The sequence below is a fragment of the Nyctibius grandis genome, chromosome 4, assembly GCF_013368605.1.
Source record: "Nyctibius grandis isolate bNycGra1 chromosome 4, bNycGra1.pri, whole genome shotgun sequence".
In the NCBI taxonomy this organism is placed as follows: Eukaryota; Metazoa; Chordata; class Aves; order Nyctibiiformes; family Nyctibiidae; genus Nyctibius; species Nyctibius grandis.
In genome coordinates this window covers 76,620,275-76,638,883 of record NC_090661.1, presented here as the reverse complement: position 1 = coordinate 76,638,883, position 18,609 = coordinate 76,620,275, and the positions used below count along the sequence as shown (strand labels likewise).

The 18,609-nt window shown below is 37.3% G+C and overlaps 1 protein-coding gene across 1 annotated transcript; it reads left to right on the top strand.

Moving 5' to 3' along the window:
• Positions 1 to 8,001: 8,001 nt before the first annotated feature.
• LOC137662858 (pulmonary surfactant-associated protein A1-like) lies at positions 8,002 to 10,879 on the top strand. The gene is made up of 4 exons (XM_068399580.1): positions 8,002 to 8,152; positions 8,759 to 8,824; positions 9,679 to 9,756; positions 10,503 to 10,879. The coding sequence occupies exons 1-4, from the start codon at positions 8,002 to 8,004 to the stop codon at positions 10,877 to 10,879; spliced, it is 672 nt and encodes a 223-aa protein (XP_068255681.1).
• The last annotated feature ends 7,730 nt before the right edge of the window (positions 10,880 to 18,609 follow it).

Here is an 18,609-nt window from a genome sequence, read left to right as displayed (position 1 = left end):
TAGTTTGAAGCTGCCGGGCATTTACGGGCAGGAGCTGCAGCGGCTGCAGGCCATGTGTCTGCGCTGCGCTGCTGCTGTGAGGAAGGGTGCGATGCAGCAGCTGAGCTCAGCCAGGGCCAGAGCCCCGAGGCACCGCCTGCTGCTGCCCCCCTCGATCCCCCCTGACCCAGGGAGCGAGACCCGCTTCGCTGGAGGTGAAGCACAACACCACCGCACTGAGTCGCAGGAGCTGGGTGGATGCCCAGCTGTGCTTCACCAGCCCAGGCTGGTGCTCAGGAGCTCTGCTTTTCATGGAAACTGAAATAATGAAGTGCCTTAATAGCTCTCTGCTACCAAAGGGATATAAAGTGTTCCTTTATACCTTTGCACTAATTAGAATCTAAAAATGTGCCATTACAAAAGAAACTGATTCAGTACATTAAATACTATATGCTTCACAACACAATCAGCTAAAACATACAGACTTTTGCGTTCAATCTCCTGAAAAGTTCTGTGCAAAATGAAATTCTATAATACCAATTGTCTTAATTTTCAGCTCATAACAGCAATAACAACCACGACATGTGGTGTTTCACAGGAATTTGTTACCAGTTGGGGTCCCTTCAGTAAGATGCAAAGCAGCTTCATTTTACTGTGACCATCAGACCTTAACAGCAGCTTGGTGAGTTTATTATTTTCATTTGTAACTCTGTATTTTCTGCCATGCGTTTTCAATAACAAGTTTCTCCCAAGGACTTTGAATTTCAATTACAAATAAAATATTGGCAATGCTTTTGGATATATGTGTTGTAACACTTACCAGTGAGACATCAGATGGGCCATTTCCCAGCAATAACAACATAATAACAGTTAGCAGGATTTTTTTGCTATCTGCAGGCTAGATTATCTTTATTTTAAATCGATAACAAGGGCCAGGTGGCTGTTTATAAGGGCAAGAGATGAATTACAAGCATATGTTTCCAAGGCAATGTTGGCCAGTGGCTGTTCAAGCATAAATTGCTTCCTATTACCACTTTTGATAGGAGGGACATGGTACAGTTCATCTCCATGGGAACAGAATCTGGCAGGACACCTCTGTGATTACTCTTTGCACTATTTCCAGTAAAAAAAGGCAATATTTACTCCATTGTGACACTACTAATTGATATTGCGGTGGGTAATTTTGTTGTGTTGGTGACCAAAGATTAGGACTCATCTCCCATACTGTTGTGTACTATTCCCATAGAGGGCTACGTGGTTAGCGTGAAAGATACAAAGAGGAACTACAGAGTCAGTAATATGGCCTACAGGATAGAAAAGCAAATTGATGCTTTGGGAAAAAACAGGCTCTTCCTCAATGATCCTAGGGATAGCATTTCTCTAAACCTTAGTTTCTCTAGCTGTGAAACAGGTAAGATACAGACATTCTGGGAATCATTGTTAGGTTGTGAAGTTAGAATGAGATTATTTCTGGGTTTCTCTTTGTTTCTAAAAGGACAAGACAGAAGCTGATTACAGTATCGTTAAATTTTTACTAAACCTGGAGAGAATATGGGAAGGGAGAAGGGGAGAGTACTTGTCCTGCCTGAAGGAAGGAAGCAGGCTGTGTCTAAAAATCTGCCATGTCATGTCAAAACAGGAGCCGCTTGCTGCCTTTGTTTTAATGTGCTCTAGTTTATTTTCTCTCCTTTTTTTTTCGAGGCATAGAAATAATGGTTCAATCAAAATGACTTGCCTAGCAACTTGCCTACCATTTTCGTATAATCCAAGAGGCCTCTTTGCTGATGTCCTGTAGTACGCTGACTATGAATCTGTAGTTTAAAACAATTGCTTCAAGTGTATGAGAAAGAAGGAATCAGCTATAATCTGAAAATGAAGGACAAGTATTTCTTCTGTTAACGTAGTTTTAAGGTTATAAGTTTTTAGCAGGAGAGAACCATGCCTGTTTTTTTACAAAAGCTCTGAAAAAAATGGTCAACCCTTTTCTTGATAGTATGGTTTGAATTTGCTTTTCTTGGAATAGAAAATAGATTGAAAGGGATGCGGATTTTTTTAGTTGAATTGCTTGAAGGCTTTTTTTTCCTTTTTTTTGTCTTAAGCTTACGTTTTCTGTACTTTGCAAGAACAATGCTATGCAAGGGCTGTTCAGTACAGTCTGGTGGAACCAGTTCTTTAAAATCCACTACTCCAAGCTCTGTTCCCCATCTCTGCTGTCCTTTCTTTAGGAACCTCATCATCGGTATTCAGCATTCCTTCTTCTCCTTCATCCACCTGCTTACAGTTAAACCTAGAAATCTTTGCCCTGGGATCCATTCCCTAAAATAATTGTGTATTATTAAGCTGACAGCGTGTTACTGATACCATGTTTCTTCATAAATATAAATATGTCTCACCAGCAATTACATTCTTCCTGTAAGATGCTTATCCTCAAGTTAAAGTGACACAAGTCTAGAGTACACACAGTAATAATACAACTTTTAAGACCTACCCACAGCAGAACTTGTATTCTTTTGTTATTAACAGTGTAGTAAGGTACAGTACTCTCTACATTTTTCATCGTATTCCTGCATCAATGCACTGTAAACTAGCATAAACATTATTTTACCAGTGCTTCTTATTTTCCAAAGGCAGGGGGACTGTTGACCTTCCATGTTTATTGCTTGGTTTTGTCTCAATAAAATTAAACCACAGATGGAGAGGAGGCAGCACTTTACCCATGGCATTGTTTCACTACTTAATAGGTTGACATGCGTTTAGTTCCCTGTATTTCTGATGAGGGCTTAAGCTGATGCTAATAAGACTTTTTAAAACTGGCTATAGACACCTAAGTCTGGATGATTTTAAGATCTGCAGCAGAGCAGATAGATACATTACAGTGGAAATACTAGACAAACACAAAAAATTTATGTTGTTTTGAACAAGGTAAAGATGGAGAATTGACCACACCTGCTTACCACACAGATGCTGTGCCAAGGACAAGCTTAGAGAGCTGATATGGGGAACTTGCAGCACAGTGACACATTTAAGATTAATGTCTCACAGACTGCTAAAATAACTAGCGTGGCCATACTGCATTTTTCGTGAAAGTGTGCAGCACAGCTTTATGCAAATTGGGCTATGATGAGGTTGTTAGTAATCAGCTCATTTCAAAACAGTGTGCTGAGCAAAATAGAGTTCACCTTGTTTTCTGAAAATTAGGGGTTTGAAGGCTATATAAAATTGGTTCTAGTTTTGAAACTACCTTGGCAGTTACTAGCTTTCAAATTACTTTTTTGAGGGTAGTGTGCACAGCTGTTATATAAAGAAGTAGATTTTGTGGATATACAGCATCTTTGAAAATCAGATTCCTTTTTTTTTCCCAAGTTTTCCTTTGCTAATAGTTGAAGAGGCCATTGTGGGGTTTATCTCGCTGGTGTTAACAACACAGCATATTTAATACATTAGGGGACATCAGAAGGAATTTTATTGTTCTACTTAATGACAGAAAGAAGGGTGCAGTATCTGGGCCCACTGAAACCATTAGAGTTCCCTGGCTGGGTTTTGTGGGTGTTACCCAGCTAAAGAACTTCAGCCATTCCCACTCAGGTTTACACGTAAATTTCAGAATACCGAAGTAGCTGTTCTACTGGGCTGCCAGCTGCAGAAAAAATATTTACTTTCTCGCTTCCTTATTCTAGTATATTTGTTTTCCCTAATTCTTTCCCACATAACTAAGGAAAGTAAAGTTAATGACTAAGTAATCTCTCATGTTGGATAATGTTTTAGATTTCTTATCAGCTTCCATTGTGTAAGTATAATCTGACTCATGGGAGAAGAACTGTTATCAAATAGATGTTTCTTTGAAATTTTTGGTAAAAGATAATAATTTTTAAAGTTTTTCTACATCTTAAGCCATTATAATCCATGTTTTGCTCATGCCACACTTTCCTGAATGGACGCATACAGTGTGTAGCTGGTGGGGCTTTAGTGACTTCCCTGATTAATGTTTCCAATTTTTTAAGTATAAACTGTGTTAGGTGGAAGGAATAGTACAAATCCACAAAGATCTATCATGTTGTTCATGTATTAAAGTTGCATGTATATGCAAGGAGAGGATGTATATGGGCAGTGATACCACAGAAGAGTATTAACCATTACAGCTGCTGCAGAGTTGCCCAGAAACTGGATCTATATGAGATTGTGTTCTGGTTAAGTTAGATTCCCAAGAACTTGGGCACCTAATCACATAAAGTATTACTTCCCAAAATCTGGATCCATTAAGTTCCATCTTATCTTGAAACTGCAGAAATTTCTTAGGGCTGTAGGTACCCCAGTGGTCATCTGCCATTCAGAAACAGAATTATGCATGTCTTGATTGTGCTGAGTTGCCTGGTACTGTGCTATTCCCAAATCGCAGCAGGATTCAGAAACAAGGTATTTTACCTACTGGGTGCTATCTAATCCACATCTTATACACTTAACACCAGTTCTTTTCATCTACCTCCTTTGGACTACAGAAGGAAATAGTTTCAACTGGAGGGCTTAGAGGTTTTGTAAAATTACTAACCTCATTCAAAGCTTTGCTGCATATCAGGTAGAGGAAGGACTTGAAGATAGATTATTTATAACATACATTTGTGAGTGTTAATTGATCATTTGCTAAAAAGGACACTGATATCTCCTCAGTTTGCTGCTGCTTTTTTTTTTTGTGAAGGAAGACAGACGATGCTGAGCACTTTTAACTGCAGGACAAGGCTCACAGTTGTGAATGGAAGTGGATTTAAATGACTAAGTTACTTCTGAAGGGGATCCTAAATATATCTCCTCCTTTGGTATTTTCTCTTAGCTAGGTCAGCCAGTTGATATCAGACATCTCTTTATTTGTCGAACAAGCAGCCTAAAGATGTTAGTTTGCAGCTGTGAATTCTGCTGGGTAGAAAGATACTATTAGGGATCCTGACAAAACTTAAGGGGTTTTAGTAAAATGCAAATGAAAAGTAGAAACCATTCTATCCTTAAGAGACCACAGTGTAAACTGACAAAAGAGAGAAAAGCTGTGAAGCAGAGGTATTTCTATGAGGGACTGATGTGTTGGCTTGCTGAGGTTCGTAAAACACACCTCAGCTAGGGTCGAACCTAAATGTCCTTACAGTACCAGAAGGTACCCCTCAGAACGAGAAGGAAGTTACTCACAAGATCCCAATCTCTATTGCTGGGAAACTGGAGGACTAAAGCCTCTGGTTTCTTTTTTACTTGAAAATGTTGTCCAGATGAGGATTTTGTGCACGTGTACAGATTTTTCCAGGATTCATCTCTGACCAAGTGAGGATCAGCTGTACTCTACATGCAAAAGAGACCAGATGCTTACAGAAACATTGAGCGTACACACAGCTAGAAAATGACATTAAGGTAAGGTAAGTACATCAGATACAGAGATGGGAAGCAAAGTTTAGAATTCTGATTATCAGGTCAGACTCCCTCTGGAAGGTAACGTGCTTCCCTAATTAACAAGAGCACCTTTCCTTCCATGAAAGCCACTGGTGGTCACATGCCATTTTTGCTTTTTTAAAACAAGAAAAAATTGTTACGATATCACTTAGAGTCACCGAAAGTTTCTTTAAACTTTTACACATTTTGTATGTGTCTACAAATGTGGAGTTATCTGTTAGTTCTAGATTGTTTTTTCTCCAACTTTGGCTTTCTATTCTTATAGAAGAAAAACAAATTTCTCAACTCTTAAATTGTTCTCAGTGTTTGCATAACAAGTAAGTAAGCAAAACTAAAAAGGCTCATTCATGCCCTCATTATCCAGTCTCCACTTCAGCAGTGTCATTTAACAAACATGACACTATATAAAGGGGATTTGTGCAAACTGCTTTTTCATTTCACTTTGAAGCAGAAGGGTAAGTTGAATTTCCTTTTAATAAATCCCAAGGAACTTCAGCTAGACCTGTTCCTTTTCATTTCCATGGTCATATTTAAATTTTTAAATTAAATTTTCCTTTATTAGTATTTTTTTACTTTGCTTATATTAGCAATTTTACTAGATGCGGAGATGCCTGAAGGACACCAGATTGTAATGACTGATGAAAGTCATTAAAACCGGCAAGCTGTTTTTTCCATTTTGCTATATAACTAATCAGGACTCTGACTCTGCATCATAATCCAATTATGAGCTGGATGCAGCAGTCCATTCAAATGTAATTCCCTGGATGATCAGCACCAGAGGAAGAGTACCTGTTCTAATTGCATTTCCTTATCTCAGGGACATAAGTATTCCTAGTCACCTAAGGTAGATTTCTGTTAGAGACTTTAATAATCTGCTCTCTGAGTCACTGGCCAGCATTGTCAGAGGTGTCTGCTAGCCTTCAATATAGTAAAGGGTAAACAACTTGAAACACTTCAGATTCAACACATGAAACTCAACAGCACTTTTAATACAGAACGTTTGTTCTCAGGTGGATTTGAAATTTCCACTCGTTAAAGTGGAAATTCTTGACCTTGAGGAACAGACACTGCTCTCACTCAAACAGATTCTATATGCAGGGAAATTATGAAATTTATGACATAATTGAATATTCTTATGTTCAAGGGTGTGTCCCACTGAATGGATGAGACATTCGTCTAGGAAAAAAAGTGAACTTTGCCCTTAAAAATAGTTGGTAATGATGTAGATCTAGAATAATATCAAAAGCCTTCTAGGACAGAGTCAGTCTGGAAGATATAAACAATACTTCCTTTTTTTAAAAGCTCGGTCCAGTTTTAGTGTATACATTTAATAAATGGTAATAACCGATATTTTGATTCTGCTTGGCATATTAGCTTTGAAACAAATTCCTTGTTTTAATTGATGAACCCAGGTATTAATAATCTTGCAGCATTCAAGCCAACCAAGATTTTATTCTCAACCTTAAGTGGAGCTGGATTTAGAACATATTGTGTGTCAATTAAAAAGATCTTGTCAATTCTGAAATTTTTTAAGGATGGAAGTTTTTAAGAGAGTGTAGTACATGATCCTCTCTAATTTATGCCAAACAAAAAGGGAACTCATGGGTATTAAGTTATAAGTTTTGTGTGAGAGCCAGCACATTAGGGTCATCTCATTAGAAAGGGAGACCTGTTCTGACATCTTGAACCTTTCTTTCTCTCTCTTATTATTTTAACTCAATGATGCCAATATCTAGATATCTCCATGCCATAGTGTCTTATAGTCCATCAGTTCAGATTTTATAACCGCACAGAATTAACAATGCTGCATACCCACAATCTATAGTTTCAGAGCACTTTTTAGTCATGATATCTTGGCACAGAGATTATAACCATACTTAATGTTATATCTGAAAGGATAAAATAAGATGAGTAGGCCTATTGCCAACCAGCAAAAATACATTTTCTACAAGACTAACTCTAACATTTTCAAGCTTGTGGACTTTTGTTCAAAACAAGATAGGAATGTCAATTGAGCTATAAAATTTTGCCCATGTGTAAAACACTCTACCAGTCTGCTTATTTCAAATAAATGTGCTTAAATAGTCCTGTGCTTAAGGAGATTGCTAACTAGCTCCAAACCATCACAACAATTGCTGTAACAGATTGTGCCTTTCAGGTTGGTAACATATGCCTCTATGTTTCATTGAGTGATTATAGCCCTTACAGACAACTAATGGCTTAAGCATGATCAGTTACATCTGAGCCCATCATTTCTCAAGGATTAGTCCAACAAATAGTCGGTGATAGCAAAAGAGATGATTTGTCTTCACTACTCCCAAACATGTAGCTGTCATTCTGTAATGAGATACAATACCAATCTGTCTAGAAACAGTTTTGTTTATAAGCTATGCAATGGTAGCAAAATAAATCTGGGAAATCTTACACCTAAGCTATAGACTTTATTTAAACAAGGCAAGAATGTAAATTTCAAGAAGGGATGAATGGTGGGGGGGAAGTAAAATGTGTTCAATTATATAAGCCAATGCCTACAATTTCTTACAGAATCATTGCCTGACAAATATGTGGGTTTTCTTACAGCTGGCCTGAGCGATCATGTTGTCTTACTCATCCTACATGCTCACAGCAGCAGCTGCTTTGCTGGTGACTTGCCATGCACTGCGTAAATGTCCAGGAATTCCTGGGCTACCTGGTGTCCCTGGACTGCCTGGAAGAGATGGTCTGAAAGGACAGCCACGTCTACCAGGTAAGTAAACTGCCCTTTTTTGGCAACAAATCTTTGTCATGAAGGCCGTGTGAATAAAAACAGTTAACACAGAAGGACATAGGCCCTCAAGGAAGCAACTGCATTAAGCAGAGGAGGGAAAACTGAATGGAGGAAATGGTCAGTTTCATTTTTTTTCCCCTAAAAGTTAGGCCTCCTCTCTCTTCTGGGAGAAGAGGGGAAATGAACAGTTTATCAACAATACTTAAACATATAAATATATGTATCTTTGTAATGCTTTTCTGTTGACTTCCCAAAGGGAATTGCTTCTTTCACAGCAGAAGACTTTTTTTAGGTATGGAAAAAATTTTATTCCAGTATTTACAAGTGTAATTAAAAGGCTTCTGGCATGTTTCTCTAGTATTGAAAGATGGTATGTGCAAAAGTAGTCTGCTAAGGAACACACTTTGGACAGTGTAATTTTCTTTCTATGTAGAAATGCTTTTTCCAGGTCCATTACCAAGGCTAAAGCACTATTAAAATTATTCATAGATGTAACACATTTCAGTTTGAGATTAAGTTCCATTTCCTCCTGAAGTTCCCAAAATATGCATCAATTGGAAGGAAAATTATGCTTCTCTTTTCCAGGTCTCATAGGACCCTCTAGAAGCCTGATGGGGCCTCCTGGAAGAGATGGTCTTCCATGGCTGCAAGGTGAGAGAGGAGAAAAAGGGGATATTGGACCACCATGTTAAAAAGGGTGATGTCCTCGTAATGTTCTGTCAGTCAAATGGACTCTCTGTATTGGGACAAATATGTTGTTTTTTACTGACTGCGAAGTGCAGTAAGATTTGCAACATTGCAACTCAGAGAGGGAGATGCAGCAATATTGTGTGTTTCTACATTCCTATTTGTTTTAGTTGTGAATAATGAGAACATGATCATGGGAGCACACTAGTAACTTTATTCTACGTGTAGGACCTTTGTTACCCATGCAAATTTGTATGAAAAAAGTATCTACCTTTACAGTGAGTTCCCATCTTTAGCAAGCAGTGCTGGATGGACTGTATTTCACATAGTCTATGCAGAAACCCTCCTATACCAGTGTTTATGGTTTCCATTCAAGCAAGATGCTGCTGTAAAAACACAAAGGATCCACGCAGAAGATTAAAAAGAAAATAGTGGGGTGCCATAGGAACTGTTCCCTCTCCAAAGTCTCCCTTTGTGCCTGTTCACTAACGATTATTAGACTGAAACAAATTCTCTTTGTCACTTTCACAGACATGACAAACTTAAGGCTTCAACCTAGAAAAATTCATTTTCTTCTGTGCAGAGGGGAATTATCAGGATTTCAAAGAGTTGGAGGGTTTTGTTTGTTTGCTTTTAATATAGGTTAACAACTGTGTGAAAAAATACTGGGAAAATATTTATTTTGTACTAGATGATGTTAAAAAAATACATTGTGGGACAGTTAGATTTGGAAAATGATTAGTTTTATCCAAGGAATTGTTCCTATCAGCAGAGCCTAGTTTTGTTTGATTGTATAACTTTTATTTTTATCTGTACAGGTCTACCCGATTCTCTGGACACTGAACTCCACAATGTTTTAGTAAATTTGGAACACCGACTTTCCAGACTTGAAGGCGGTAATTTTTCCCCTTTTTACTTTTTAAGCTCACAAACGGTTTTAAGTGCAATAGGCAAAATTGATTATAGAATCATGACTTGCAGGAAAGAAATCATACTAGAAAATGGTACTACATCCCGAAACCCCATTTTCTCATCCAAAGCAGGGGAGATCAGGACTACTTTTCCCCTGGGAAGCAGATTTCTGTCAGGAACACTAATGTGCACTTATTCAAATTTGATTTATTAAAAAAAAAATATTACAACTGATGTTGCACTTTCCACATGGATTCATGGGAACTTCTCAACCTTGTACCATGCTGCTAGCATTTTTATCTATCAGCAACCAGACTGTTAAATGTGGTAAACTGTTTTGTACTGAGAAGGAATTCACAAAAATTATCATTTGTTTCACTTGCTCAAATCTGAAGAAAATTGATCCTCTTCAGAGAGTACACACAATATAATAGGGCTGATAGAGTATGTAGCAAATGTTAGTGGGGCATCCTTGTCTTGGAGAAGACAATGACAGATGGTCAAAAGCAGCATAACAATATACTTAGTGAACATCTAGTGAATTGGTAAAATTTTGAAGATCTTTATTCCTCTTCATCCTTTTTTTCTCTTTCTTGCCCTCTATTCCCTCCTCTGTTCCTCTTACCACTTTTAGTTTTGTCTTTATCTCTTGATTTATTTTTTTGCTTTCGCATCAGTATGCCATAGGAAATTTAAAAAGCTAACTGGGTTTGTTCTTTTCATCTTCTAGTGCTTACTTTGAATGGGAAAATAAGAGAAGTAGGAGAGAAAATACTTGCCAGCAATGGGAAGGAAGTTGATTTTGCATCTGCACTAGAATCCTGTGAAGAGGCTGGAGGAACTCTTGCAACTCCTATGAATGAGGAGGAGAATAAAGCTATTTTGGGTATTGTGAAGCAGTATAACCGATATGCTTACCTGGGCATTAAAGAGGGTGAGACTTCAGGTCAATTTAAGTATGTAAATGGCACACCTCTGAATTATACCAAGTGGCACCAATATGAGCCTAATGGCAAAGGGACAGAAAAATGTGTAGAGATGTACACTGATGGGAGCTGGAATGACAAAAAATGCAACTTGTATCGCCTCACAATCTGTGAATTTTAAAGAATGGCCTTTCAGCCACCTCAGAGTATGGAAACTATGAAATATCCTGTGTCTCATGTTTATGCAATTTCTGCAATTATCTATGTCAGAAAATCTAAAATTAATAATGTTATGGTATTTCTTATCCTTAAGAAATTGCCAAATGTGGTAGGTGATTAACTTAATTAAAATGTGCCTTATCTGATGTGTTTATCTCTTTTGGAGGGTTGAGAATAGCTCAGAATTCATTTTTCATGGCAGACTGTCTCTGTGTAATGCACCTTTGTGAAGACTGGAGGAAAATTCCAGGGTTTGACTTGGGATATTGGAAAAATCTGAAGTCAAAATTGGCTGTGGCTTCATAGTGGAAGCATTTCCAAGTATTCAATAGTTTCTGCCTTAAAAGAGATGCACAGAGGTTAGCTTCACTGGAGCAATTATAGTCTCAGGTTTTGTACGTCTCTTTGAATTACAGGGCTTGTACTGTGTCATATTAAAGCATGCACTGATTCATTCAGCATCCATATTTAACTTTTGTTTTTATAAAATATTAACAGTACCAGTTAAAATTAATTTTCTTAGTTTCAGAAGATACTCTCTATAAAAGGCTAAGATAAACATTGCATTAGATCCTCGTAGACATAGAAATATGTGTATAAAATACTAAATATTGCATTTTGTTGTTAAATATCACATTCCCTCATAAAACTATGACCATTGTGGTGTTAGAAGGCCACCTGTCTTTTCCCAAACCACTGAACCACCACATATTATTTTGAGGGAGCAGGTAAGATTGGAAGTTCAATCAGTTCAAACACAAGCTGTTTCTCTGTTGATGTCATGCCAAGCAACCACATGGTCAGACCAAGACTCAAATCTACTATGATCAAGAAGAGTCTTTTCACAAAATATTTTCACCACTACTCAGTTTGAGCAGCAGGTGAGCAGTGGGAGCTCAGTAAAGTACCATGAGTAGCAAATTCTCACACACTTACCTTGCAGTGAGGAAGTCCTGGGCTTTTCCATTATCATTTTTACACTACCTGAGGGAAAAAAAGGAAGCGCTGGAGTTAAAACATGTGCATAAACACTTTTACTTCGTCTTCTCCCCCACACTTGACTCTGTGCAGGGAGCCCATAGGAACCTGGGCTTGACTCTGGGTGGTGTTGTCCCTTGTCCCTAGCCTGCATTAATGAAGAGATGGGATATGTTCACATGGTCATTTCAAGCCCTGTCAAGTAGGGAAGCTTTAGCCACATGCAGGCAATAAGGGGATACTTTTGGCAGCAGAGGATTCACGTCCAGCATTGCATACAGCACTCCAGCTCATCTGAGAGTGGACAAGGACTTTGAAATGGGAAAAGTACAGCCAGTACCATGGCTGGACTTCAAAGTGTGAACTTGCTTTACAAAATACCTTCCTTTAAGAGCTATGACCATGATACCATTTTGGCCAAAAATCTCAAGTGGGAACAGAATAGGTCATGCCATGACAAGAATTCTGACTCTCAGGTTACTTTGAGAAAACAGAAGACTAAACTAATACCTTCTAATTTTCCTAGGCTTAGCTCTGACCAGCTGCACTAAATCTGCTAGAAAGAGTTGAACATTTACTTAAAACTGCCTCTACCTCTTGCATTTTAATTATTAGTATTTTAATGAGTAAACCGTGTTAGCAAATTTTGAGTCTTTCAACTGTACAGATTCTTTGTTAGAGCAAGATGATTACCCATCATAAGAAGGCATCATGTTGGAGAAAGAGACAAAAAAAAAAATATCACTCTCTTTACGTGGTCTTTTATTATCTGAACCAAATTCACATCTTCATTTACACAGATCTCCAACTAGGTTTGAAGTATCCTATTCCTTTCGTTAATCAGTGATTTATTTCCACCGCATTTGTGTTTACAAAATGGCTATACAAATCTCTTGTCAAAATCCTTAATGTGTAAAATCTTACAAATGGCTTGACACAATATATTACCTGTCTCTAAACAGATTTAGACTTAGACACTTGGGTGCTTTTTATCCAGTTAAGAAAAATAAGATTTTTTCAGTCAAAACTAATTTTTGTTACTTCAATAAGCAAAGCATCTAGGCTAGGTCTAAGAGTCCAATTGTGTCCCAAGTCTTGACTATGCCTCATATATAAAACTGAAGGTATCAAGGGGACGTCTGCCAGTTTCCTGCCTTCTTTATAAAAAACTGTCCACGTTCTTTTGCATGGACTTTTCTCTCCTAATTTTGATGTACTTCAGAGAGAAAAAAAAGTCCAGTGTCAACCATCATATGTGGAAGAAATAAAATTCCCTAATAAAAGCAATATTCTACAGAGAGGCTTGGAATGCATTTGTATCTTATGGAATTCATATGTGGTAATTAAAATCCTGGTGAAGCTACGTACTCAGTAGAATGTTACTTGATTATTCTTTGCAGTTCACAGAGGAACAGAAAAGTATCCAGAAATCAGTATTTTGGTTTTTAGATGGCTTTTTTTGTGTGTGTATAACCCTATCAATTTACACCCTCAAATTTTTAATTTTTGGGTTTAAAAATTGTTTTTTTTATGTAGTGATGTATGTTTAAAAATTTGGGTTTAAATTTTCTGTTTAAAACACTTGCAAGCATTTCAGTCTATTTTTTGTGAAAGGTCCAAATTCTGCATTTATATATTAATGGATTTTTTTTTTAAAATGCACAGAGAGGTCAGGCACAAGAAGAAACAGAATAAATTGTTTCTCTGTTCTATGATTATAGGATAAATAATTTTGACATAATCTTTCCTTAAAAATGTAACGAGCAAAAATAATCCCTGGTGCATAATGACCAGACCAGGCAAAATCCAGGTTAGTCTTTTTTTCATAATTTATAATAATTTGCTACAGAAAAGCAATCTAACAGTAAGATCTTTAATTCAAAAAATAACTTTATTCACTTCTCAAATGCTATAAAAGAAGATCTGGAGAATTAAGATCTTAGTATAAGTTAAATTCAGTCCCGTCTGAAGCAAATGGATTGTATATCACATAAGAGAAATTTAATAAAATTGTTATTACAGTATATTTAACACACAGATTTGTCTGGCCACAAAAATGATGGATATTGATTTCGGAGAGAATTTTTTCTGGTCTAGAGTGATATCCTCTTTTACAACTATATAATTTAATTAGGTGTTTTAGCTTAGAAATACTATTAGCAGTTTTGAGCACTCAAAAACCTCTCCCCTGCCCCCTTCAGTCCCTACCACATGTAAAGAAAATGACCTTTGATTACAGCAAACAAGTATTTTTCCATGGCTTCCTTTTTTTTGTAGAAATTTGATTAAAAAAATCCAAGCCCCATGGTTCTTAGGAAAATTGAGTTCAAATTCAATGTTATGCAAACATAGTAACTGGCAGTATGTGACACAGGCTGGCAGGGCTACCTTATCTTGTATAAATTGTGAGCGGTGCGTCCTTTATTTAATTTTTTTTAAATTTTGAAGCCAAATTGAAAGAATAATTATGTTATTCCTCTGTTGTTTTCCAGAAAAATACCAGTACTTGCTGCCACAATATCCTAGCAGTGCTGCAAATACAAAGTAGTGTAAAGGTTAATCATACATTTTACGTTTGTTTGCAGCTTTTCTTTAGAAGAACAATAAGTGCAAATAGGAGAAGAAATATTTGCCACCAGGAAATTTGTTAGCTGGTTTTGAAACCACACTGAGAAGTGCCAGAAAGGCTAATGGCTCATTTACAACTCTTATGAACCAGAGGAAAACAATGTTCTTGGGAGTATTGTGTAATGGTATAACAGACTTGTTTGTCTGGACCTCAAAGAGTGTCAGATTGCAAGTGATTTTCATTATCAGAAGTTGAAATGTACTGTTATAAAATCATATTAACCTACAGTTACACAAACATACCTGGGCTTAAAGCACAATCAATACAGGATGCTTGGAAATTAGAGTAGCACCTTTAAAAATGATAAGGGGATATGGATTTGAGTTGAAATCCCTGTTAGGAAACCAGGGTTTGGCAGAATTTGGCTCAAGGGCGATAAACCACGTTTGATGCCAAGTGAAACCTGGAATGAAACTTTCACCTATCTCTGCCCTTGTGGCTCAGGAGCCAAAAGGAACTCTACCGCAAGGGTATCTTAACTCTTGAGGAGGCTGCAGCAATGGTGATAATGGTAGTAAAGACTCTAGTGAACAATTTAACCTTCTCCTACAGATAAGAGAGTACAACTGCAGAATATATGGAATAATAGTTTCATCTCGTTCATAAACATTAGGTTTTTTTCCTCTCCCATTAGAATGCTATTTTGCGACTATTTGCTACTCTCGAAGAGATGAGATATTGCCTTGCTTTCTATTTGTTATAAACACAAAACTCTATTTCTTTCTGTGTTTTTCAGCTGAGCTGCACCAAGTGACATGTCAGAGACATCTAGTAACCTCCACCTGGATCCTTCACACATAACTTAAGTCAGTGGAGCAAGATGGCAGTAGCATTTATGAGCTCTAATCACACTGTCTACAGGTAAAATTTAGACTTTCTGCTCTAAAATGCTTCTCACAATTAAAAAAAAAAAAAAAGCCATGTTGAAGTTTGCTATCCCAGGTGTCTATATCTTGCTGAATTCTTTGCTTCCTGTTTTTAAAGCCCAGCAAAAATAGCCTCAGCCCTCCTCTGAGAAGGGGAGACACTAGGTACCGCATGCTCTGTGCTCTTCCTGATATTCCCAGGCATAAGGGAACTGCTGGGGACAGCCTGACAATGATTTGGAAGAGAAAAGGAAATGCAGAAAGCACAGGACAAGGTGGTAGCAAGGTAGGATGGAAACAACAGAACAGCACAAAATCAATATGAACAGAAAATATAAGTGGGGTTGGGGCCATTTAAATATGAACTAAGAATAAGAAAAGAATTTCAAGATTATCTGAGGTGTGACTAGCACTATGAAGGAAAAAGAAAAAAAGCCTTTCAGGAGGTTAAGTATACAAAGGAAAGGCTAACAAACAGGCTCATGGAAGGAACACACACCCACTTTCATAAACTGAAATTCAACTCTAGCGTCCATATTTCTTGAAGCAGCTAAGAAAGCAGTGTTGACCAACTTTTGTCCTTAGCATGTTTTGCATTTACCTACCTACATTGTGCAACACAATCTGCTCTCAGAATATCCTTGATTTGCTTCACTAGCACTGAAATTATAAAACCTCTTAGTGACAGATGTGGAAACACAGAAGAAAAGTTACCTCAATACTCAAAAAAAATTGTTTGTTCTTTATCAGATCTGTATACTTAAATCTTGCTGAGCTTCTGTGATATGCATCTTAAAGCAAGATCAGAAAATAGTTTACAAGTTATGATAGTTATATAGAATATCCTACTAGGCAATCATCAGCAAGCACAGTAGAAATTTAAGTATTTTCAAATATCTATTTTAGCTTGCTCCATCTTATCAATATGCTGATGAAAATCAAGAGAAGAAAAGTTTAGAATTTATCAAACCTACATCCGTTCTTCTCAGGAGCCTATCACACAAGAAAACTTCTGTCTCTCTCCAAGTTTCCCAGGCCATCAGTCAGCATGTGAAACCCACTAATGGAGGCCAAGCCCCATCCTCTTCTCACGCTTGCCTAACCTGCATTTTCTTCCAGATGCAGTTGAAGTGCTAAAGTTGTTCTCACCACAGATGCAAAGGCCCAGGATCCACCAGTGAGATTTCTAGGGCTCATCTGGACCCCAGGTAACGACTTGTCTCTTGTTTGTGTGTTGTTTTTTTTTTCATAAAACAATTAGAAAACCTCAGCCAAAAGAACATTAAAAACATTAACTCAAACACTCAAAAGCTGAGAAACTTAAAATTTAACAAGAAACTTCAAACAAAGGTTACTCATGCAAATTTAAAACAGCCCTTTTCTGTCAAGGTACATATAACTGGGCTCTGCTTATTTATTTTTCACAGGCCTGGCGCCTTTTCCAGGGCACTCAATAAACAATGCTGCAGGAATTAATCAGGCTTCTGCGGGCACACCACCAATGACAAAGCACTCTACATGAGTTGCTGAGGTAAGTATGAAGGTTCAGGGTACGGGTGCAGAGTGCCCGTGGAGGTGATCTAGGCTTGCTTAGATTCTGTAGCATCTTAGACTAACATGGATATTGCTCACGTTCCCCGTCTGATCTCAAAGCACTTATTCCTCAACTGACTCAGCTGTTAGCCGTGTTGCAACATCAGGATGCTGACCTGACACCACAAGGATGATGCGAGTGCATCTTATTTGTTTGAACTAGAGCACAGCCTGAAACTCCTTTCCTAAAAGTCTCCATTAGATAGAAACAGCTCTCAGCTGAGAATAACTTAAAAACCCATGGCAATGCATTTCCATTTCAGCTGCACTCTGCATCTTGAGGCCTCTGTACTTACAGGACTGGTTTAGAGCAGCTTTTTACTTCACTGAAAGGTCATTGTTCTGTTGGATAAAACTGTTATTTATGATACATAAACCTCTCCTGGAGTATTCTGGAAGTTATTTAAGTGTATGCTTCTGTGGCTGTTACCTCTACACATGATGCCGATGTACTATTGTCTTTTGGCTTTGCTGCTACAATTATGAGATTCTGTTTAGTTACAAGACTTCAGTAATTATCACTGGTTAGTCCTCAGTCTGTAATGAAAATAATGGTGGTGTTCCTGGTGCATGTTATATTTCAGGTGAACTTGTTTTGGCTTATCTTCAGTGACATTTACAATTTAACATTTACCCCGTTGTTCTGTGGAAACATTAGGTATTTCAAATATGTATTGAGAAATTGCTTTGTTCTGCTCCAGGGCTGTTTTTTTTTAAATGTGTGAAAGAGTTTCTACAAATGAAGAAAGTACCTTCAAATATTTTCCTCACATTTTAAGTGTTTACCTCTTGAAGAAAACAACCCCCCTATCATTCAAGTTAAAGTTCATTAAATTTCTATTCATATGCTAATTCATATCATATTACATGCTCTTTGTATTTCCTGTAGGTAACAAGATGAATCTCAAGTTACACGCCCTATAAATTAGACCATTTAATGAGTCTGTCTTATCTCATCTTGGAGCTGCTAGGTAAGTTGAACATCTTTAAATAGGTTTCTGCTTAAATTATGTTGAATCCTCTTAAACTGTATCACAAACCTTTCCATTTTAGATTTTTTTCTTTGTCTCTCAACATTCATATTAAAACTTTCACCTACTTATACAGAGGATATCACCTCGGGTGAAGATACTTTAGAAGATGGATGCCATAATGGAAGAATAAGCATTAACAATTGTTTCCCTCTTAAACCAATTGATAAAGAGAGCATGTCCCAGTTTATCTTAACCCAGCTTTCTCTCACTAAAGCAGACATGTGTCTATTGCTCCCCTGTATAGTTAAGACTGAAACCATAGCTTTTTGCGTGGGAAAAATGGCATATAATGGTATCTGCTGTACAAAAAAAGCTTTGATGTTTTGGTTTTTTTACTCTGTAGTTTAAACTCTTGTAGACTAGCAGACTGAGTCTTTTGGAAAAATATTTTAATTATTTGAAATAACCTAACTTTGCAACTACATCAATGACATTCATGTTACTGGGGGCAAAGCTTAAGGTACATAAAACTTCAAACCCAGACAGCAAAATTCTGAAACGTTGCCTCTTTTTTGTTTGTTTGGTTTTTTTTTTAAACATAGGACTCTACACTGGAGAGTAAAAGAGTCTGTTTTACATTTGGCCTTAAATA

Bases quoted from the DNA above. Each gene is read 5' to 3' on its own strand.
- LOC137662858 (XM_068399580.1), top strand. From the start codon at position 8,002: ATGTTGTCTTACTCATCCTACATGCTCACAGCAGCAGCTGCTTTGCTG. The intron at 8,153-8,758 runs GTAAGTAAACTG...TCTCTTTTCCAG, and splicing joins AGGACAGCCACGTCTACCAG to GTCTCATAGGACCCTCTAGA. The intron at 9,757-10,502 runs GTAATTTTTCCC...TTCATCTTCTAG, and splicing joins ACTTTCCAGACTTGAAGGCG to TGCTTACTTTGAATGGGAAA.